General features: G+C 37.0%; 1 protein-coding gene across 1 annotated transcript in view; it reads right to left on the bottom strand.

The window, feature by feature from the left end:
• The window catches only part of TARBP1 (TAR (HIV-1) RNA binding protein 1), a 32,621-nt gene extending 8,168 nt beyond the window's left edge, over positions 1-24,453 (bottom strand). Inside the window, 29 exon segments of the mRNA XM_032682976.1 lie at positions 829-978; positions 1,521-1,631; positions 3,022-3,118; positions 3,120-3,137; positions 3,624-3,695; positions 3,834-4,033; positions 7,195-7,383; positions 7,465-7,720; positions 8,443-8,633; positions 9,422-9,528; positions 9,531-9,582; positions 10,831-10,853; positions 10,856-10,907; positions 10,909-10,928; positions 13,877-14,052; positions 14,341-14,410; positions 14,413-14,436; positions 15,779-15,845; positions 15,847-15,915; positions 16,588-16,674; positions 17,586-17,682; positions 18,688-18,754; positions 18,757-18,822; positions 19,898-19,995; positions 20,655-20,707; positions 21,915-22,063; positions 22,892-22,961; positions 23,411-23,508; positions 23,592-24,453. Of these exon segments, the coding sequence (XP_032538867.1) occupies positions 829-978; positions 1,521-1,631; positions 3,022-3,118; positions 3,120-3,137; positions 3,624-3,695; positions 3,834-4,033; positions 7,195-7,383; positions 7,465-7,720; positions 8,443-8,633; positions 9,422-9,528; positions 9,531-9,582; positions 10,831-10,853; positions 10,856-10,907; positions 10,909-10,928; positions 13,877-14,052; positions 14,341-14,410; positions 14,413-14,436; positions 15,779-15,845; positions 15,847-15,915; positions 16,588-16,674; positions 17,586-17,682; positions 18,688-18,754; positions 18,757-18,822; positions 19,898-19,995; positions 20,655-20,707; positions 21,915-22,063; positions 22,892-22,961; positions 23,411-23,508; positions 23,592-24,453 (3,591 nt within the window).
• Between the last annotated feature and the right edge of the window lie 393 nt (positions 24,454-24,846).

The following is a 24,846-nucleotide window of genomic DNA, read 5'->3' as shown; positions in this document are numbered from 1 at the left end:
TTTTAGAAAAACTACAGCAGCAACTAGGCTATTTGATAAGCAAGAAAACATCTACATTTAACTCTTCTGAGTTAATCCTTCAGTAAAGGCATCATCACAAATAACATCTTCCCACACACTGGAGGAGATTCAAGGACATATATTTTCTTCTCAGCCCAAATATATAATGCTAACAAATTCAAGGATATCGATACAGACAATTACTATTTCTGCAGGTCAACTCTTATGGATAATTACTTAGAGAAGAATCCAAGACACAAAAATTAACTGCTAATAAGTCAGCTCTCCTCAGTCAACCCTTTTACAGCTTTTAGCTACCATCATTCAAACCCTGCCTCCAGTTTTGGAATTCGATTACAGAATTCCACTGTGAGAGAAGTCCATATTAAAAGCTGCAAATTGAATGCATGCTATGCAAGTCACACTCCCACTAACAAAGAGGATGCAGAAGACAAAAGCTGGCTGTGGAAACCACAAGTGACTTTGCAGTACCTTCCCAGACTCAGAATCCAGGGCATCCATGTGTTCCTGATAGCTCTTACATCAACTAATCTGACTCACTATGGCAGCTCTACTCTGCCTAGAATAGTACACTGTAAAAGGAAATCTCTCAACTGGTAGAATTCACATTTTTTCAGCCACTTATATATCACAAATTTCTAAATGTCTCAGATTATAGCTCAGATCACTTCCAGTTAAATTGATCTGCTCAACAACTCACTGCTTCTAAAGGAAGATTGGAATGCACAGAAAATAAGGTGTGGGAAGACAAACTATACCCTCTTTGTTCAAATTACTCTTCAAGTGAATGCCAAAGTTCTTACTTACATAGCAAAAGCAATCCCAGAATTTATTAAGGAATTGGGGGTATTTATGTAGACTCAAGATAACAATCCATTCTATGAAGTATTTCACAGATGCCTGATTATTACTGAATCCAGCCTGAAAAACTTTGTCAAGGGTTCCACACAAAAAATTCTGAGAAAACAATCAGATAATCACTTAGTATATTGTTAGAGTTATTTCCATGAATAAAAAACTTCTAAATAAAAGAACATTCTCAGCTATATAATATTAGACATTTTTAATACACAAATGAAAACATTTTAGAATCTAGTTTCTTTACTATACTTTTATATACTTTACTACACCAGCATTTGATGAAAGTGACATTTCTCAATTTCTTGACTGTTCATAAAGTAGTAACATTTTTACTAAATGAAAAGCTTTCAATCAGATAATCAATGCAAAGTTTTAGCTAGCTTTAACAGGAACAATCTAGCCTCCTAAAACTCACAAATCCAAGAATCAGTTTTCAGTGTCCTCTAGAAATGCATCAGAAATCCATGACCTCAGACTGAAAGAACGGAACTACACAAAACTTCTACATCAGCCAGAGATTACATGCCTTTTATACCCTGCTGTAATTTAACATACACAGTTTGCATGACACTAAATTATTCTTGAAAGTAAGTATTTATTTATTTATTTATTTAATAATTCATAGTGAAGAGCAATACCTGGTTAAGCTTTGGAAGAAGAACTAAGAGTGTCTGCCAGACCCGGTTTTTAATTCTATGCTGTAAAGAGTTTGCATAATAGCGTGTTCTAGATCTGGATACCAGTTCATCCTAAAAGCAAATTAAAAGGTTTATTACTATTCTTCCTTTAAAATTGAATACATGGAAATACACTTTACTGCACTAAGAAAGCAGCATCTACTGCACAGCTAGAATCAGCATTAAACATAAAGTTAGGCAAATATATTAATTTATTACAAAAAATTCTGCAGCTTTTCAGAAAATTCTCAGAAGCTCAGAAAGCTGAAAAACATACACAATTCCAATTACTATTTTTACTTAAGAGCATAGAAAAATGTTAATTTTAAAGCTCTTGAAACATCAGAAAGTTGAAGAATTTATAGCCCCTACTGTGTAAGAACAATTAAAATAGTACTACATAAAATGCAGCATGAAGACTCAAGTTGTCATGTAGTTATGTAAGAACTAAAGATCCTAAGTGAAGAGATGAGTATATAAATGAAAATACTTCTACTTTAGAGTCTACATTTAATTAGTCATGCTATCAGTTAGATCAGCTTGTAACTATAGCTCTAGTTTTGAGACTGAAAATTATATTCTGCAATAAGATGTTTTAAGTGAAAGAAAATAGATAAGATGGAGCTTTTAAAATATTTGAAACTGATGTTCTCATATAGCTTAGATTCTTTCCCTCCATGCTCTGTTTTGGCCTTCAAAATACATGACAGCCCAAACTATTTCCCTTAACTTCTTAAAAAGAAAATAATGTAGTGATTCAAGTTCTAATTAATATTAAATGCAAATACACTTATTTGTTCACGTTTAAACTTCATATTTAAGAAAGTAAGGCAGTCACTTCTAAAGCTCACTTTCCTGCTTGATCAATCTCACAATACAATACTATCCGCTTTTCTCCAGTACTTAATTGAGAAGAATGAGGGACCAACTCATTCCTTGTTCTTCAGACAGAAGCAGAATTCAATAGTACCAGAATGTATTAGATGTTCTAATAGCAGCTGCAGTAATTTACCACGACTTTAGACTACTGTCAGTGTGTAAGTAGCTATGACGTAAATGAAATCAAACCCCAATCTTCTCCATTATTTCTATTTATAAAGGTATTCTAAGGAGACAAAGTTCTCTCAATTCAAAAGGTAGTCTGCAATCATTAAAGTGAAATGCAGTGCTTCACAATGCAGCCTGAAAGAAGATTCTTAATGGAAGAATGGTTAGAATTTCGGTAATGTTCCAGGAAGCCAGGAAATCCACTAAAAAAAGAGAAATAAACCCCAAAGGCAATTTTTACTATTTTGGTTTGGCCAAATTAACTTCTGTCTCATAACCAAAAAAAGTGTATTACTGGGCAAATCTATAGGGAGGCTAGACAAACAACCATAAATGCATCCTGTCAATTTTAAATATTTTGCATTTTAGTGATTGTACTAACATACATGTATATATAAAGAGAAATTAATTTTACTTTATCAAGCAGTTTGATGAAATGTCTCCATAAACGTCTTATGCAACCTATTTGATCATCCAACAAGCACAGAAATTTAATAGCACAAACCCGAAGTATGATCGTCTCGATTTGTACTGTAAAATAAAAAAATAAAATCAAACTCTACTTGTTCAGACAAAGATAATTCTTAAATTATAAAAAACCACCAACATGATCTTCAACATACAGTCTGCAGTGAGACAATATGCATATACTAGAACCAGAATTTTAAAGTCTGTTCATCATTGCTGATGAAGAAAACTAGTGAGTTCCAGATAACCTGCCCCTGCTTCTATCTTGAGGTCTTAGTAGCATCTAGGTGTTTAAACAATTCTCCACAGAAATAGGTGTATCAAAAAGTTTTTGAAGTTCTGTGCCTGTAAATTGCAATCTTTTAACAATAATTTACGCTTACAGTTTGGTCAAAGGTCATGAATATACTCCTTATGGGTCCCTTCCAACTTGAGATATTTACGATCAGAAGCTGAATTCAAAACCAGCCTCTTTCCTATCATAGCATTAATCATGATGAAGACACAATTCACACCAAATACTGTAATACATATCCTCAAAGTCATTACCTTTCTGTAACAATGTTTGCTGCACATTTTTCTCCAAGATTTTCTACGAAGGCATGCACATCCTGAATAAGTCTTCACAGATAAAAGAAGACAAAGCAACAAAATTAACAGTAGTAGCATATACAAACCTGCTTTTAATACTTATTTCAAAGTTTAAAAGAAACAAAGAACACAAATTATAACAATATAATCACAAAGATTTTTTTATACCTTTGATCTCTCCTAAATACAGTTCCAAAGACACAAGCCTCAGTGATAAGTTCACAATAATTTCCAGCATTTAGGAAAGCATTTGTCAAGGCACTTCTCTCATCAACACTAGGAAATATCCAAGATTGACAACAATGACTAAGGACTACATTGAAGACTCCAGTCTTTGTAGTGGACAGATCTATGAGCTTGAAAATTATCTGAAAAGAAGAAATAAAAGATTCAAAATCTAGTTTTCAGAAGTGCCAAACTTATTAGAATAATACTGCAGTGATGTCTATTTTAGTAGGTCTGATGATCTTTTGCATCCTATCTCTGCTCAGGTTAATGCTGTCTTCAATTTCTTTACAATTTATAAGAGCAGTCAAATGGGCAACAATTGGCTCAGTACATGCTTATGTTAACAAAAGACAACTTTGCTTAAACAGATGTAACACCAGATGCTTTACACAAATCTCCTAAAAAGTGGAACAAATACACCAGGGCTTACTTCATGAGCACAAACCTGGTTGTTTTTAATCAATCCTTACCAATTTAGAAAAAAAAATTAAACATTAAACCAAAATTTCTTACTGGCAGTCATATCACTAATTCTCTTCTTAATGAGGATTACATTCATGTTGAAGTTAAAGTCTGCATATGAGTTAAGGGAAAAATGTTTTTCACCATTTATTTTTTGTTTTTAAGGAGGGCATATTTAAGGTATATGAGACTGCTATTTAGAACTTTTCCAAAAAGGAGAAAAATAAACAAAAAAAAATGGCCCCCAAATTTTTCATTTCAACTGACTTCATTAGGCTAAGTGCAGAGTAAACTTCGGTTACAAAGTAAATTTTTTTCTAAGAAATTGCAAGCATTTGCGAAAGGACAGGGAGATTAGAATGAATAGGTATGCATTTTTATAAATTCCTATTAGATGTCAATAAGCTGTCCATGAAAATGGTTTTCCAAAACATACAACAGCTCTTCAAGACAGAGTTGCTTCACTTCCCTGCACTGAAATGATACTTTTGATAATGCGACACTTCTTTGACAGTAATTGCCGGTTTTGTAGAGAAAGTTGTTTCTGAATTGCTAAGGACTAAAGCACCAAGAAGTTCATGAAGAGCTTAAAACTGAACTACTGGAATACACTCTGAAGAAACACTTTCTGGAAAGAAAACTCTATGCTAGAAGCATGTGGGGTTTTTATCAAGAGTTCAAACTTTTTTTCTAGTGCAAAGACAGGCATTTGTAACTTTATAGTAATTCCAAAAATTGAACTATTGTGTTTCACCCGTAGGGAAGCAGCATGACATTTACTATACATTTCGCAATCCGGAAATTTTTTTTCAACTGCTTCATTAACATAGTAGAAGTTCAGCACACAGAAAACGAATTAAGATATTTAAGTTCTAGCACAATTAACGTTTGAATAATCACAAAATAAAAGGAAGAGTGCAGCAGAAGAAATGAAGCTTAGGACCTCTGAGGAACTCTTCTAATTTTACCATAGCACTATTCCATTTTTTGACTCAGAAATACCCCTTTGTTCCACCCCTTCTAACTATTAAAAGACAGAGTGCACTGTGGTAGACAAAATTAAAATTATGCTTTTGTGACAAATCAGTATCAGGCAGTTCCATTTTCCATCTCTCTTTAGCTACAGCTCTATAGCCACTCACAAACGGGGTCAGTGGCACCAGAGACTGCCAACGACTGGGATAAGAAATACATAAGTGGCACTTGCTTGGGAACTTCTCTTCCATTTCTTATCGAAGGGGCAGAAGGTTGGCTCGACCAGATGCCCTTTGTTGAGTATACGAGACCTTCATTAGCTCCTTGATGCCTGCTGTCATGGTATGTCCCACTGCAGACAATGGGATAGCTGTCACACAGACTCAAGACTCTCAACATTGGCAAAATACACCTTACATAATGGTTGAAATACTAATGCTGAAGTTTAAGACAGTAATTCTAAGAACTTAAACAAGTTTTAAGTGAAGGAAAACAACCTAACTCTAGTCATCAGTTACTAGAATATCGAGCATACAATTAGCTGTTACAGATACTCATTAAAGAAAGAGCTAATACATTTCTAGAATGGAAGAGATATTTACCATCTTGTGTGTGTATCTTATTTGGGCTTGGGTCCACATAAAGGCTACAAATACAAACTGTTCTCTACCATTTAAAATACATGATAGTAACATTCATTTGAAGTATGTTTTCAAAAGAACAAAACAAAATAAATGGCACTATATTTAAGATAATTAAGGCTAATATGAGGATATCACAGCAATTTTAAATAGCTAGGAAGTTTCCATTGTTCTGTAAAGTTGAGACATTTGCTATTACTTACAGTTACAAGCGTGACACAGAACAGAGCTACTTATGGTGACTTGAAAGCAACACTGCAACCCCTCCTAATGTGATTTTTTGTGCTAAGTGCAAAGCAGTGCATGAGACAGTAAGTGTAAGCATACATATATATTGGTAGCTAATTCATTAATGTTCTAGTAAAAGTCCTGCAGTCATTGTGGACTGTTCTGCACAAATGTTAATTGAAACATGGGGGGTGGGAGGGGAACCAACAACGCCCCATGCCCCAGTAAAGATTACTTAAAAAGAAAATAAACAACTTTCCAGCGTATAAGCCAAGACGAACCAAAATCCCAGTACTAAATACAGTTTTAGTGACTTAGAAATCAAAAAAGAACATCGTGACATATGCAAGTACTTTTGGAGTCCTGGTAGTGCAAACACCTTACAAAAGAAGAGTAAAAATTATATTTTTCCCCTTCTCAGCTATGGAAGTAGCTCTACCATGCAGTATTAAATTTGACTCTAACGTGACTGTGGCTTTTAGTTTTCTACACCTGGACCATCACCAAAAAAAAAAGGATTTAAAGACATTTTTAAGGAAGTAAAGATGGCTTATTCAATAGCAGCTACGAAAGCTTTGAACTGTTTAACTTTTTATTTAAGACAGCATTTTCATAAAGACCAAACGATTAGAAAAGGCTTAATTTTCTAAAATATTAGTAGTTTGAGACACGTACAGGTGTCAAATCCTAAAGAAAATACAAAAGAGGCAGGACATTATGTAAAATAAAATAAAGACCTAAAAACTAATTTTACTGCATGCAGAAGATAGCAAACAGTCTAAAAACAAAGAAACTGCTTTTCATTTTCTGTGTTACAAGAACGAACAATATATTTGTTTATCTTTCATCATAATACTCTCAAACTTGTGCCTTTTGGAAAGAAAAATTCAAACAATAGATTGAAGAGAAAATAAAACATAAAACACATTTTAAGATCCTAAGATCCGGACACAATTTAAGTTCCTCTCTCAAAAAAAAGAATTCTTAAAACTGACCTCTTTTATTTTGGCATATGCTTGACCCTTTGCACTTGCAGCAATAGCGAGAACCTCAATATCAAAGATGAACTGAACAAAAGCTTTTAGATTGGACCAAAATACTAGCTGTGTATTGCTCAAAGAGGATATAATTTTCCAAGTCAAATCAAATGCTTCTATGCAGAGAGACTCTGACGAGTCCAAAAGCTGAAAATAAAGAGAACAAAGTGTTACATTTGACAAGAAAACACTCAAAAACTATTAATATTGCAGAGGTTTATCTTTTACCTTGGGAACAAGGACTTTCATGCAGTCAAACACAGGTAAAACTTGGTCTGAAGGAAGAATAGTTAGGGCTTCTAATGCAGACTGCAGAATTTTTTTTGACCTTTCAACTGTAGATAATGACATTTCTGAAGTTTCTTCACACCCTTGAGCCAGTGTCGGAAATGAATTTAAAACGAAACGAAGGCAAATCCACTGGTCATGAACATAGCGTGCAACAATTTTTCCCCATCCTTGAGATGTTGTTTCTTCACATAAGCTTTAAGAAAAATATTATTCTTAAATATATATTGTGTTAGTTTATCCTGCACATTCTTACTCCATCAGCAAGTGCTTAATTGTACAAACTCACTATACTACTTTAAGATGCTAAGATTTATATAGATCCAAGGGTAGACTGGACAAGTTCATGAAAAAGAAATCTAAAGATGAAGTGGTTTTAAAAAGAGTAAAATCAATTCTGGGCTCAGTCAGTCTCATTAGTCATAACCATCTGTGAGAGTATTCAGTGGAAACATTACTATATTGGCCATGTTTTTTTTGTTACCAAGTATTTGGCCCTCTGGTTTGCTCCGGTTTCCCTTCTCCAACAGTAAATAATTTCCATTTAAACTTGTCTGTGTATGTGCCATGGCTTTGTGCAGTGTATAAATATTTAAGGGGGCCTAAGGGTAAGCAGTGTTCAAAGCTAACTCTGGCTTCATTGCACTAGAGGACTGAACAAAAGGACCTTTGGCTTCATTGCACTAGAGGACTGAACAAAAGGACCTTTGGTCTTATCAATTCTGCCTGCTTTAATGTTCTGAAACCTGAATGTTAAGACAAAAGTGCAACTGAGCTAATAGCTAGTGTACAGAATTATTCATTTTTATCTTGGCAAAAAGTTACCAAAGAAAGAACAGGAAAATCCAGTATCTTAACAACTGCTTCACATTAAACAAGTTTTTCTGGACAATTACTGAAGCTTTAGCACAGACATACCCACTTTTTTCTTCAATATAAGATGGTTTCTTCAATACTCATTGAACTGAGAAAAGGAAATAATTTCTTCAGAGCATCCACGAAGGCAGAGATTCCAGGTGTGCTTCCAGCTTCTGATCCATTATCTCACATACTGCTGTAAGTGAAGCCATGCTAGCTACTTTTTTGATTTGTTCTTTAACCTTTGGCTCCTAAGTAAAACCAAAATCATATGTGAACAATACACACCCATTTCTAATATAATACAAATAACATACTGATACAGTTGATAATCCTATATTGTATCACCTCAGACATCATAAGGCAGCAACTCTGCATCCTTCTACTTCTTATTTCTTACTGTGCCTAACACAGTTTGGCTGGGACAGTGCAATAAATCACAAGTTACAAGCACTGACAGAAGTATAAATCTTGTAAATTACGGTCACTTACACATTAAGCGCAAGCCTAGCTCAGCTGCAATGGAACACTTCTATCTTGCCAAGTAACAGTTCATATGTATTATGGATAGCAATTAGAAAAAAAGATGTCGGTCCAGTTAATCAGAAACCCCATGCAACAAGATAGCTGAAAATTGGAATACCACACACTAGTTGGCTTCAAGCATCCAAAAGGTCACAACCATACTATGGTTATTTTCTGTGATGAACACATGTATTCAAAGAGGCATGAAATAAAAAGTATCAATTAAAAAAAAAAGTCAATAAGCATGTAATTCCCTTATAGTACGAAAACTTCTATGTTATTTCAATATCTCCAAGTTACTTTGAGCTGTCTAGAGCACAGAAAAGACTTCGTCATCTGTAGTTACTCAGCATTTCTTCTTTCTTAAACTGAAGATGTACTATATGTGCAGCTGAAGAAATCATCATGACAATGTAATTCCCCTGAATTCAATACTATATTAGCATCAAAAATATTTAATTACTACCTATTGGTTTTATATTAAAATTTATTATTGTCAATAATGTTAAGTTACCTTTTCGGAATTTCTCTCCTGAAGATTACAAATAGATGCATTTGTCAGGGACAATATGAAATTCTTGATAGACGTCACTTTCTTCCAGTTGACTTCCAAGCAAAATGCACTATCTCTGGAATTAAAGCTAAGTACAGATCACAACGATCTAGGTCACCAACCTAAAAATGAGGAAACAACAGTAATCTGAATCAGTAAGAGGAGGAAAGAAATAAATCAGAAAGAAAAACTATTCCTAACAATGATAGCAGAAGAAAAACAACAGCAGTCATTGTAATCGAAAAACCTTTAATTTGGGGTTTGTGTTTGTTTGGGGGAGGGGCTACTATATTTTAAATCTTTTCAACTGTAGGTGCTTTACTTTTAGGGCTCTGGAGTATGCCTTAGAAAAGACAGTAGTGTGAAATTCTGAAAGAAATCTCCACTTCTTTTATTTGCTAAGTTCACTTCCCTGCCTGGGCCCAAAGGAATGGCCATGTAAAAACACCTGAGCTAGCCTGCGTATCAGGAGCAGTGTTCAAATTCAACTCAGCTTTCAGATCACAGCACACCTGTGCACCCTGTACATACACAATGGTGGTCTTGCCTTCCTTCCCTAACCACATTTTATCTCATGGCTCTATCTTGTTTGTTTTATGGCTTTCTATTCCCCTCCTGTATTTGCAACTTTCCTTCACGTACAGAAAACCACCTCAATATAAAACATGTATCAAGGAACTGCATTAAAGAACTTTTCCTTCTTTCATTTTGAGATAAAATATACCTTCAAGTCTCACTGACTTTTAGATGTCATTCTCCTGATTCAACTCTAACTTTTGCTTTGAACTGGACCACTTTCACATCACTCTTCCATTGCACTCATTTTTGGGACTGTCCACTAAAGAAACATGTACCTTCCTCTCTCTCTCTCAAAAGCACTGCAGTCCCTTTGATACATTCAAAACGTTATTTTAAGAAGTCAAATTCCTCTTCTACCATTAAGTCATTTTGCTTTAAAAGTCACAGGTTTCTTTGGGATATAAACTTTAAACACTGTCCACAGCAACACACAGTGAAAGATAGTTAACAAAGATGATAACCAGGCCGTGTACTGAAAGTTTCCAAACTCCTAACATTCTTATGTCCCACAGCTACACGCGTAGATACAATGCAGTATATAATAATCACGATTTCTTACTATATGATTTCTTTAGATTTAAGAAGAAACAAGAAATGCCGGACTAGACAGTAAAGATTACTTGTCAAGACTTTTTTTTATTTTACTGTGTCCACTCAAAAAAGTAACAGTTAACAGTTCCTATGCAAATTGACTTTCTAGGTGTTTCAAGATTGATATAAAAATTAGGCGCCCACTGTAAATCACTTAACAAGCAAAACTACACCAAGTATGCCTCATACTCATTACTTACAGTGCTTAGTTCATCTGTAGTAGACGTCGGAGAACAAATTCAAGAATACTCTCCACAGGTGTCACGAGAGATTTCAGATAAAAAAAACAATACCCCATCTGTGTGGTGAAAAAAAAATGTATTAGTATATAGAAATACAATTTCCTTAAGAATTTTATTATATCATGGATTTAATTATGTACAGAGTCAACGTTATACAGCAATAATATCAAAATACCTAAGAATACCTTAAAACAGCTTTACACTCTTTAGCAGTGCAAGCCATAGGGCTGAAAGAATCAAATCAGATTACATCCTTTCCAGAGACTTGTCATGTATAATGAACCAAAAACCATGCAAGACCAGAAGACCAAATTATAGTTTTCCAACTTTTCACATATATTTTTGTCCTATTCCCAACTCTCTGCACAAACAGTTTATTAATGAACTGACTCTGTATAAGGAACAAAAGCTTTCCTATCAACTAATTTTATGTGAGAAAAATATGGTTTCCATTCCTAATATCTATAGATTTTGGGGTTGTTGGTTTGGTTGTTTCTTTTTTTTGCTGCGTAGAAATAATTCATCTTCAGGTACAGAGTAATCTTATGAGATTCAGTCAAGTAGCTTTCAGGCTTAACATTGCAAAATGTGATACTTTCTTTAAGAAAAGGGTAGGCTACAAAGGATACACATGCGCATAGCATTTCACAAACAAAAAGACACAAGTTTATCACACCAGGGAGGCAGGTGACTGGTAAAACATATTAACCACAAACACACTTCAATCTGTCCTTCCAGGGTACAGGCAAGCTGAAAGCCAAAGAAATAACATCTCAGTATGAAAACAGATTTAAAATACTCTGCATGACCATTTTGTTCTAAAAATATCAGTCATTAGCTTCAATATTTAGGAGTTACCCAGAGGTGAGAGCTACGGGGTTTTTTCTGGAGTTGACCTTGAGTAACACTTCATGTAGCAAACCTATTATGAAATGGAAGACCTTCAAAAAGTGAAAATATAAAGGGACATATGTCCAGAAGTTCCAAATCCATATTGTACTTACTTTCAATATTCTCTATCAAAATAGCTCATTGCATTTCTAATGCTTAAATTGTTTTAGAAGAAACAGTTTAATTATGTCAGACTATGATCATGTTTCATCATAAATCTCAAATCACTAAAACATCTTCTGCAAATTAAATTCAGAAATTCTTCAGATAAACCCCATTTGTTTTGAGCGTAACACTATCAAAAATAATAGTTAGCAAAAGCCTACTGCTAAAACTAGTGAAATCTAACAATAGTAAAGACAGCAAGACCTGTCAAAGAATGCTGATTTCAGCATGCACTTCAGGCATGTCTGTCCCATTAAAATATTCTTAAATAAAACACTTCCTGCTTGCTGTTACTTTTGGTTTACAAGCTTAAATTCCTTAATTATTTCCTACTATTTTATCATTTTCCATTTGATAAACGGGACTTTTCACCTCCCATTAATCAACACTGAAAACACAACTTCTGTATTTACAGAATTAAACTTCCCACCCCTCACCCAGTCAATTCACAGCAGTAGAGAAAAAAGATTTATTACTTGGTTCTCCTGTGCAGAAGGAAGAAGCATAAAATCATTGTAGAAAATAATATAAGAAAAGTAATCCTTGTTCAACTTAAAATTACAAGGGCAATTCAGAAAGCCTCTTGAAAGACTGATGATGGTACTGGAGTACCTGTGAGGCGTACAAAAGGATAGAAACACTGCAGTGCTCAGCCTTCCACACCTTTTGAACCTTGTTAGCAGAACTTAACATGCTATATCAGGTGTCAAAACTGCAAGGCAGGAACAATACATTGCAGACACATCAGTAAGCACATAAAGAAATAAGACAAACAAGGAAATTAATTCTTCTGATAGTAAAAATCTAATATGTGCTTGCACGTGTTTTGTAGGGTTTTGTTTCAGGCTTGAACAAAACAGTTACAGCTACAAACAATCTACAGCTTGTGCTGTAGACTGAATGCACAGCGGTAGCTGGGACACGTCTTCCAGTTTAGTTTCATTTCAAGGAACCCACTTCAACAGTCAGAGACCATTTCCCAACAGGAACTTCAACAGCCTGCATAATTAATGCTCAATATTTCAAACAGCTAAAATTCAAGGGCAGCAGGGGGTTGAATGTATAAAGCACTTGTTAAACGAGGGTAGGCATTTACTTCAGGGTCGCATTTAGACATCTATAGGAAACCTGGATGTAGAACCTGAAATTATTTTTGTTCCACATGAGAGCCTAGATCTGTAGCTCCCCACTCCAAATACTCTCGTACTCCATGCTATAAAACACTGAAAAAAATCAAAAAATAACCTGGGGAAACAGAAACCAAACACCCAGATCCCTCTTGTTCCTGTTCAGCATCTAAATTCATGAAAATAATACAGCAATTTTTCATTTGCTTTCAGGAAAAACATATAGGTTTATTCTGGTTACAAACTGACCAAGTTCTAACAAAAGGCGTGCTAAGGACTCCATAGCTTTTGTTCAGACTCTCCTGAAGGTCTACAAGTTAAAGTGCTTGATCTGAGGGAGGCCAAAACTCCCAAACTAACAGATCACCAGGCTTATACTTAAGTGAGCACCTCTTAGCCTATCAGTCACCTCAGAAAACAGGATGTCCAGCAGGATCACTTTATGCAGTTAGGGAAGACTCTGTTTGAATCACCTGTGGTAACTAAGCAGGTTAGGTCAGGTTTTCGTAGTAACTTCTTTCTGAAGTGTCTAAATGATTATGGAATCGACATGTTGGCAAAAAATAGGCCTATAAATATTTGCAATGGATAACAATTGCATTCCAGAAGGTTTCCACATTCTCAATTCCCAGTCCTTAAGATACCTGTAGGATTGGGACCCACAGCTCAGTTTTATAACAGACATGCCAGAGTGTCAACTTTTACATTTACCACTTCTAGGCTAGTATTAATTTGACAATATAGCCATAAACAGTAAATACTTTAGTTGTAGTTAATACTATAAGTAATACAAGACACAGGATACGGAAGATATCACTAACCATCTTGCGCATTGGAACATTTTAACGAACGGGTCTGCAATAACTTCAAGAGAAGCTGTAGGCTTTTATCTGTTTTCAGAGTTGGTATGTAAGCATTACTGCCAAGTTTCATCAAGACATCCAGAAGAGGGTTCAAGAAAGCCTCTAGTTCAATCCATTCTATGTTGCTTTTTCCACTACACAAAACAAAAATTAAAAAGAAAGTCTTCTTCCGAGTATCTGCCTTAAGGGCTGAAGTTACTTATGGAAATAAATAGGACACATTTCCAAGTCACGTATCTTTAGAAACGTTACTCCAGTATGTTTGCAGCAACAGTTGGACAAGGTCTGAGGAATGATCAGGCTGACTGAAAGTCTGCAAAGAGAAGTGGACAGCTTCCCAACTTGATCAGGCTTCTACTGGATCCTTCAGGAGTGAGGGATTGAAAAAGAGAGAAATGTAAAATAAGGTATTTCATACTTACCTGTATTTATTCTTCATCTGCTCCACATCAGCAGCCAACAGAATCATGGTTGCAACAAGTTTAGCTTCAACCAGTCAGGCATAAAGCAATTTTCTCCTGATTAAAGATAATTAAGGTTTTCACAGTAACTAAAAATACCTTCATATTGATTTCTAAAACTTCTGGTTTTGTAACTTACTTTAATAATTAGTAGTACCAAACCAATTAATGCTAACAAGAGTATTACTAATAATTTTTTGCAGTCTTTAATCTAGACATAAACTAAACCAAACAATTGTTTTTCCTCTATGCCTCAAAGAGAGGCACTAAACTCACACTAAACTCATTGGGCTTTATTCTGAAATCAGTTTTAGGAAATGTGCTATGCAGTAGCATATATTATACAGTAGTTCCCAACTAACATTTCTATTGATTTTAAAAATACATTAGCATAATTCAAATTACATTTACCAAGAACATAATTCCACTACACTTCATCAGAAACATCAGCTGTGATTTTGATCAGCTAAAAGTTATATGAAGAACTGAAACTATTCCATCAAAAGGGAATTAAAAAAAAACCAACAACCAACTAACTTTCTTGGGCTGTAGGAAGCTTCTGAAGCTATTTATCATTAGCAAACTCTGACCTACTTTTTTTACTTCCTATATGTATATTATTTAAAAAATGTTCAATTTTGACTTTTGACATTCTAAAACCATATCAAGTTCACTATGACTGCAGTACTTAAGTAGCAAATAAGTGAATGCTACATAAAAGTTAATTAAAAAAAAAAAAATCAATTTCCCATTCCTTTCAATGTATCTGAAAATAAACACTAAACTGAGGTTGTAATAATTTAAAACGTGTCAGTGAACAAAGAGGTCCCTTTAGAATTTATCTGCACATTTATACATCCTACAAAGAACCTTCCTTGGTTATATGTGTGGCAGCTCACGTGTTGCAAGTTGTCCAAATTCAAAAGAACATACTGCACAGGAAGGTGTGTAATGAGCCTCCAAGCTGCCAAACTACATGGCCTCTTTCTCCATAAAAACACTCAAGTGTTTTTTACAAAGCACTGCAGAAAAACACAACAAAACCTGTATTGTTCATATTTCCTTGTGCTTTCCTCCACCCCCACATTCCAGCATTTTCAGATACCACCAAAAATGTAACACATAAGTTTAATGGACAAGCATCAGTGCAGCATTAAAACTGAATATTAAGACTTAACCTTCAATTAATACTGCAGGACTTCAATTTTTGAAGGAAAACTGGAATTAAAAAATAAGGTTCAAACTTAAGAATCATGAATATCACAGATTGGGTAGTACTTGAACAGGTTCTGAGCTAATAACATTATAACAAACAATTCTTCTAAAATCCAAGGGATTGTAATTTTTTGTTTAAACTATCTTAAAAATAGGGGGGTTTATTAATAAACATTTAACTTACTTTCAGATGCTGGTGTCTTAAAGTACTTTTCCACAAGACTGCGTACATATGACATACTGATGATGTCCCTGATGCTCAAAATCAGAAGTTACAGATTTTCTGAAGCACGTGTCATTCACTTGCAAACCACTGCAAAGCTACATTAAAGCCAGTATGTTACTACTTAAACACATCTGCCAGCTGTGTACTGACACCGCTAACTTAACAGCAGCACTGTTAAACATGAAATGTCACATCAACAAATCTACACTGTGAGAGGTGTTCAACAGAGCTTACTTGAGGCTTGGCAGGCTGCTCCTTCTAACTCCACACAGAAAAAGGTTTTTCCAGATGGTAATTCAGAGCACCCCCAAAAAAATCACTGGTACTAATATAAGAAAAAATACAACTCTTAAAAATAAGCAAGACTGGTAAAAATTCCCTTATCTCAGAAGGGTTTCTTCCAGTCAAGTGTTATCTAGTGAGACCTGCATTTTTTTAGTTTTTATGCCAAAAATCAATGGAATAAGATGAAATGTACAGTACACATAACAAGAAGCACTATGCAAAAATATTTATCATTATATTGCTGTGCAACTAACCAAAACTTATGGTTACATAAGCAGCTGCCTCCAGTAACTATATATAATTATTTCATCTTCAAATTCTTATTCACACCAGTTTACATCTTGCAAAGACATTAAAACATATCCCATGAAAATTTACAATTTACAATCTCACCTCTACATGGTATGCATGTTTTCCTTCTGAGATTATCCTGTTATTTCTGGCTGGGTTTGATGAACATAAACACCAGCCTCAGTTCTCACCTCTGTCCATCACAAAGTATCCCTCCTTAGGGACTCCTCCGGTCTAAGGACAGAAGAAAGCTTGCAATTCTGGGAGGGACACTTTTCCTGAAGAAATTAATCAAAATACAATAGCTGTCAACATAATATATAACCACAATAACAACACCTACATAACAAAAGTTTGCCCTTCTCTGTCCAAGTTTCAGAAAAAGAAATTTACTTCTTCATTTTCATGAGGAAGATTCATTTTTGCCTCTTTAGGACCAACTTTATCTTTACCAAGGAAAAAACTTTATTTTCCCAAGTGTTAAAGTCTACCTGAAATTTAATAAATTACTAGAAGAATAATGCTATTCACTGATGACACCTTTTAAATGAATGTAGAGAAATGATTAAGAGTCATTGGTAAGTACTATTTCTGTATTTCTAAAAGGAAATTCAGACAGGTTTATAGCTGTAATACACAATTGTGGAAGACTGTCTATTCATCTAGAATAGCAAGCATGTTATAAAACAAAGAAAGCTGAATACTTGACTACTGAATAAGAAAGATGTGCTAGTTCAGCAGTGATGTAGTTTTTATTATTTGGTATTATGAATATAATTGGTAGTTTTATTATTCTGATATTATGCATACTTTTATCCTCTTATGTGCTGCAGGAAAGTCTATTCTAGTTTCTCTCTCATAAACCTGAGTTTTAGTAGATGTAAAATAATATTCCCATTATGATAACTACCACATGAAAATCCTACAATAAAAAATCAACTAATAAACACTAATAAAAAAAATACCTTTTATTAAACCAAAGTTAACAGAGGGCATATCGTACTCAAATAGCACAATTTAAATAGTCAATAAAAAAATTTGCAAGTCCAGCAAAATCAGTATTCCATGTTGTATCTAGCAATCTTTTGAATACTGATTACCCTGTAAAAAAAAAGCATTACTACTGTATTTCTATTACATCAGGGAAAAAGAAAAAACAAAACCAAACCAAAAAACCCTCCAAACTCACCACATCTGTCAAATGCATAGCTGTTTGAAGAAGATAGCACTGAGCAGCCCCACGCAACAAAATCTGATGTGTAATCATAGTACACTGGAGGACATTTCTGGAAACAGGAAAACACACACTGTATAAAACACACTCTTAAAAATGCAAACATTTTCATACATTTTCTAATTATTAACCATTCTCAATACATTGAATTGCATTGAACAAACATATTCTACTAAGTATGACACAAACACTGCCTGATCAGACACCATACAATCCAGCACCAAGGCTACTGCTACAGGTACTTTCAAACACTGATATTAAAACTTGGATGAGCATACACCTGACAAAACAAAAGGGAGGGAGGAGGGAACAAACAAAGTTAAAGGAACAATCCCCACAATTACATCAGTTTAAACTAATTTAATATTTGCATTTCTATCTGTAAACAATATAGAAATAAAATACATTTGCCATCAAATTTTTACTTGAGTAGAAAACTGAAAAAAACTTCCAATGATCTTTTATTAGCAGAGTGTGTCCTGACTTTTATTTCATTTTCTTTTTCTAAACTGCTTCTATATAAGATACTGCAATATTCCTTCAACCATCAGTAAGATTTTATTTAATATCTCAATTGATTAAACTGGATGACAACTGATTTTTAGTAGCTCTAGTAAGTGAAAGCAGACACTTAGGAAATATCAATATGATTAAGATCAATACTGAGGCCAAGAACTTTTATCTAGCCTTTTATTTACAAATCTTTCCGTTTCTAGCAGCCTCAACTTCTATTAAACCAGGTTGCAACGTAATTAGAATAAAAAGAAGTGTGATATATATCAATCAGGAAGCATGGAAGACCAGGGGAAAATTATGCTAAAAAAGAAGAAACTACAAAGATCTAAAATGGAAAACACTCATTTTTTTAAATCACACAGAGATATAAATACATCACTTTTTGAACTGCTTTCCTCTGCAAACTAGATATAAAGGAGAACCTTCCACTCCCATGCACAACCATCCTTTCAGAAGTAACAAACATGAATTAAATCCTGGCTCTCCAGACTGCATTTCTTTGGAAGGAGTCTGTAAGAACACAACACAGTGTATATTTTACCTTAAAGCATGAAGTCCTTCAATGCCAAGTACTTTACATGCAGGGATAGATGCCAGAGCCATGGAAGAAACAAAATGGGAACAGCACACCAATGCCTACTTGTCATCTTCTGAATAAATTTTAACAGGAAGCTACCTTAAAATAAAAGTAAACAAACAATCCAAAGTGATTTCTTGTTCTCCAATGCATTTAAATAACATGGACCCCTGCAGAAGATTTATGATAATTTCTGACAATTAAATGAAAGACAACAAAATTACATTCCAAAGAAGTCTATCATTAAGGTAATACGATAAGGAGAGAACCAGAATGATACCTAATACTGGTTTGATAATCTGCATTAACCACCATATTCAGGAATGGAATTTTAAACTCTGATTGTTTTGAGTAACTAAACAATGCCTTTTTTAAGCTGCTACTCAGTTTGTGTGATGGTAGACCACAGTACACAGTGATTCAACATGTTTAATGGATGCTGGCATGGCTAGAGCAAGCCTCGATAAGCATCTGCAGTCAGTGGAAGCAGGCCACCCAGTCTCAGGATTGCTAATCACAGACCTTCCATTTGTGATAAATACATGTCTTGGGACAGGGAAGAGAAACAGGGCATCTACTGCATTACAAATATATGTTTCCTACCAGAATATGTACCTGTAGATACAGGGTGCTGAACAGAGTTGGTTCTATCCTTATTTAATCCAATAAGACCAGATATTAAATTCTGGTCTGTCAAAGGATGCTCCTTCTTTTCAGCCTACACTAAAACTAAAGTTTGGAACAATCTCAGAACTCTTCCTCCATCCAACCTCACAATAAAAGAATCCCTATTTAGCTTCTGCTTCAGCACTTGGACTGGTTCTTTTGAATGCCTCACTACCCAGGTCATGACTAAAAAAGTCTGGCAGATAAAGAAAAAAGAATCTGCAAATACTGTTCACCTTCAGAACTTTGAAGCCTGTTTTGCCTTTTTTTTTTTTTCATTAGAAAAGGTAAGTCTGCTTCAGTTTCCCCCTAAAACAATTTCATAACTTAATACTGCAGCATCCCTTGAAGCCTCTGAAGACCTTTCTTTCCTCTGGAAAATCCACTGCCAGGAGAACTACTCCTTTTTTCTCTCAAGTAAATGTTTACATGAGATACAGAAAATGGGTCCGTAGTTTTTATTTAGTTTCTTTACATAAAAAAAGATAAAGGTGAAACTGAAACATACCTTTTTCTTCTTCTGGAAGAAGCGTGAAATAAGTAGCCAAAAACTTCTGTAGCTTCATTCCCAAAGGAGGACAGGCTCCTATTAACTGATTTGGTGTCCTGTTGGGTTTTAAAACATCAAATACACAACTGGTATATGACAGCATATAACAGCTTTAATATTAGATTTAAGAGATTTAATCTAAAATCTAAGATTTAGAATGTTTAGGATTGTCCCTAAACAAAAGCAAAGTGTTATTCAGTGGTTAATTGCAGAATCTGCTAAACAGGCCATAGACATGTGAGTGCAACTACTCAAATTTTTCTCTGCTCTTTAGATATTTACAACAAGAGAGGCCAATGTCATCTGTCAACCACAAACAGTCTCCTGTAAAAACCCATTTCCAGCAGTTATGAATTGGCAGTAATCAGAGTAGTCCTTCTTTCTGTGTGGCAAGAAAATGAGAAGGTAAAAAAATACTCCACTAAGTTAATAATTTATCATCTCTCACTTCATTTCCAAATTAATATTTCAAAACAAGCTGCAAAATAGGACCTTGAGGCATCCTATGTTGCTATTACAAGGATTAAATTGAACCTAATTTATCTTACTCATAGTTACCCACCTTTCCTGAAAAACTCTTTACCTGTTTAGCAGCACCATTTTTTTGTGTTTTCCTTTAGCTAAGATTTTACCCACATACTCAAACCAGTATTATTAGAACACATGTCCAGCAATCGAGAAATTAAATAAACAAATAAATAAACCAGTGACTTACCTGCTGTAGAGGGAACTTTCTGAGAGGGCATCCATTAATGGTCCAATAACAAACTGATTAAAGAAAATAAGAACAATGACTAAATGTACATTTGCAAGGTACTGTTACATAGAGGCCAACTAAACTTATTTCACTAGACTTTAGAAGAACAGAGTCAGAAATTAGAGAACACTCTTGCCAGTAGTAAATAGTAGGAGCAAAAAGAGGAGGTAACTAAAGAGAAGGGGGACCAGGAGAGTAAACAAGCAAAGCAATTTTTCCAGTAGATACATTTCAGAGAGTATTGTGAAAGGTGTAGGCGAATAAGGAATCCTTCTGGGAAACAGACAGAGAAAAGATATTTAAACATTAAATAAAAGAATGACTAGGATGCAACATAGGTGCAATGATTTAGGGTGTATATTAAGGTTGACTTCATTTCAAGTTACTCATTAAGAGGTTGACTTAATTTGACACTTTACCTAACAAAATAGTACGGGGACCTGCGGCACCAGCTGGTCACACAGAGACTCTGCAGAACCCAATAGACAATGAGAAGACCCCAGACCAAAACCAACTGTTGGACCAAGAGGCACGTGCAAGGCACATGAAGATCGGGAGCACAGAATGTAAGGGTACAAAATCCCAAGGACTCTTCTGTTCAGGTGCCCTCTACGGAGGCATCAACAGGAGCTCTTATCATGTCATGCACCACGATTAAATTACTTAAAGGAACCAGTCATCTGGGGCTCTGCTATAGGAAACCCAGGGTAGAGTTGGTAAGGGAAAGCTGTCTGAGTGCAGTGAGTGTGGGGAGTCAAGCAGGGACCTATTGGCTCACTGGAGCCACCCATTGTGAGGGGGCTTCACTCCCAGCACTTGAAGTCTCAGTGTGACTCCCAGAGTGACATCCGAATGGTCAGACAGGAACACTTCCTTAACACAGGGAGCTCTGAAAATCTGAAGCATCTATCACTCCTATGACAATTTCAGTTCTGGCAACAAATCTCAATTAAAATGGGAGCCAACTTTAGTTAGAGAGCACTAGTTTGAAATGTGGGAATGAATGACTGCACTCAAAAACATATTCCCTCTAGCCTGGCCATTTTTCAAGTAATTACATATTTGACACTACTTACAAATATTGCTATCAGTTGCATAGCTAAATAAATTACTTTTACAGAATGTGTCTGGTTCCAACACTACTAAAGCAATTAGTGTTAAGATATATTACAAATGAAAACATTTGTTTGTTCAGGCAAGTAACAGTAATGCCCTTACCTCCAAAAAACCAAGAGAATTTGGAAGATGCTTTGTTTCATAAAGCTCCAGAAAATGAAGAATGCCTTCCTTTGTCAATGTTTTATTCTCACTCTCAAACATTCGTTTATAAATGCACATATGCCACGATGGGTGAAAGAGCCAACAACCTGTTACAAAAGGAAATTCTTCTAAACTGACACAGAAATGACAGTGACACATTAACATAATAACACACAACATACTGACATTTCAGTCAACATTACAGTCTACTCACTAGGTAAGTCAAAAAGATGACTATAGCTATTTACTTATAAAAACACCCTGCTTAATCTTATACAAAAAAAATTAACACAGTTTTTCAAACTTACCCTCTACATTATATTAGTTACAAATTAAAATTACTATAAAGGGCAAATGCCACATCCTTCTTCCTGCAACTCCACTTATACCAATACATTTACCTGCAATACTTTCACATTAATAGTCTCCCCACTTCACAAATCTCTAACATCTTGCACTGCCTAATTACGTGTGCTCCGTTTTGCCCTAGACATGCTGCCTCAACATTCATTTTATTTATTCTCTCTCCATTTCTAACAAGTTAGGGTTTTTATTTTCCCTTTTACAGAGTTGTGCAGGTGACTAAGACCCACTTCAAGATTCTCTGGTTTTATTTTCACATTAGCTTAAGTAAAGCAAAACACAGTGGAAAATGATCATTTATTTGGGTTTGCTGACAGAAAAATAGTATTACAATATAACATAATAAGCAATAAGCATATGTTAGGATTTCTTCTCAGAAAAGGGTGGCCACTGCCTATGTATGTTTGCCAAGCATACAGCAGACCAACAAAAACTGGAACAGCCACTCAGAAAACACCTAAATTGAGAAAAAAAAATAACAAAAAGCTGCTACTAGAACAGCAGAAGAAAACAGAAAAGTGTAACTTAACTGCCCAATATTTAAAGACGTACCAGAAACAGTTACATCTTACCTTTGTCCTGTGATATGGCATGCTCATATAAACTCTTTAGTTTTGGTAATACTGGCTTTATGACATGGATCTGAAAAGCAAATTATATGTAATGTAAATAGTTTACATCTCAGACCTAGGAACTGTCAGTTACTCTTGAGCAAGAATTTACTATCAACACAATTAATATAGTAATTGACAACAGAAGTGCATTTAAATAAACCTGCAATGCCTGTGGTATGTAACACTCAGTTGCAGTTTAGCACTAAAGAAAATCCAGGTATTACTTTCTTAGCTCAATCCACTACTTTAACCAGATTTATTCCACGGATAGAGTTATGAACTTATTCCCAATTCAAACACACGTGCTGTGTTTGAAGTATTTAAAAGCTGAAACAAAAATATTACTGTTAATGCTTACTTAAGACACCCTCAATCACCAAAACTCGAAATACTTTGCCCAATAAAGACATTTACAGTACATATGCCAGAAATGGGGGAGTACGTCTAAGACGGGCGCAGATTCTACAGCGCTCCTACCTGGTTTCCTTCCAAAGTTTCCATTATCAAAATGTAAGTTTCCCAAAACTGTAGGAGTTGCTCATTCTTCTCAGCAGACCACCAAAACAGACTCGACTCTGACACAAAAAGAGGAGGACATAGATTTCTCCTCGGCCCGCAGCCCGGGCCGTGCTCCCCTCCCGCTGCCCGCCGGCCGTACCGTGTCCGCCGTCCGGGGGGCAGCGCAGCTCGGCGCGCTGGCCGCCGCTCAGGTCCAGCGCTCGCTTCAGCAGGTAGCGGGCCCGCTTGCGGCACAGCCCGTCCCGCTCCGTCAGGCCCTCCTGCACCACCCGCCAGAACCGGGGGCACAGCCGCGCGTCCAGCCCCAGCCCCGGCCCCGGCCCCGGCTCCGGCCCGGGCGGGCCCCGCGGCAGCAGCGCGTCCGCCAAAGCGCTCAGCGCCAGCAGCGCCCTCCCGGCCCGCGGCGTCCCGCCCGCGCCCAGCAGCCCCTCCCAGACGTGCGGAAGCGCCGCGCCGTTCTCGCCCAGCGCCGGCAGCAGCCGCCCGGCCACCAGCGCCGCCGCCGCCTCGCCCTCGCCCTCCTCCCGCACCAGCGCCAGCGCCGCCGCCACGCACCGCGCCACCAGCGCCGGCTCCTCCAGCCGCGGCGCCGCCGCCACCAGCGCCTCCACCGCCGCCTCCTCCGCGCCCGCCCCGCCGCCCGCCGCCAGCTCGGCCAGCGCGTCGCGGGCGAGCCTTGCCGCCAGCGGCGCCCCGCACAGCTGCACGCAGTGCCGCAGCGCGCCCCGCGCCGCCCGCGCCGCCCGCAGCCGCTCTCCGCACCCCGCCGCCCCGTCCCCGCCGCGCAGCAGCGGCCGGCACCGCTCCAGCGCCACCTCCCAGGCCGCCCGCCGCAGCGCCTCCGCCTCGCCCGGCGGCGGCGGCCCGCCCGCGGCCAGGCGCTGCAGCAGCAGGCGCAGCGCCTCCGCCCGCTCGGCGGAGAGCGGCGCGCACACCGCCCGCAGCAGCGCGGCGCGGTCCCCGCAGCGGGACAGCAGCGTGTCCGCCAGCACCACCTCCATCGTGCGGGGGGAGCCGGGGGAGGAGCGGCGCCTCCGCGGCTGCGCAGGCGGGGGCGGGCGGGGCCCCCGAGGAGCGGCGTGCGACGAAAAAACGGTGTGGTTAAACCATGGTTTGGCGGTATGTTTGCGTTTAATATATTCTTCATCTTCAGGTCATAATATTTTTTAAAGCCAGTTTTCACTTAAAAAAAAAAAACAAAACCCACAAACAAACCAACCAGAACCCACAAAACATCAAGCCTTTCGAGAGGACCTAAAGGGGAAACACCAAGCTGAACACGAGCCAGCAATGTGCCATTGGGGCAGAGAAGGCAAATGGTATCCCGGGCAGCAGGTGGAAGCCCGGAGTTCTCTCCCTCTATTCAGCACTGGTAAGGACACCCCTCTAGTGCT

The sequence above is a fragment of the Chiroxiphia lanceolata genome, chromosome 3, assembly GCF_009829145.1.
Source record: "Chiroxiphia lanceolata isolate bChiLan1 chromosome 3, bChiLan1.pri, whole genome shotgun sequence".
Classification (NCBI taxonomy): Eukaryota; Metazoa; Chordata; class Aves; order Passeriformes; family Pipridae; genus Chiroxiphia; species Chiroxiphia lanceolata.
The sequence above is the reverse complement of the archived record's forward strand: the minus strand, read 5'-3'. Positions and strand labels throughout refer to the sequence as shown.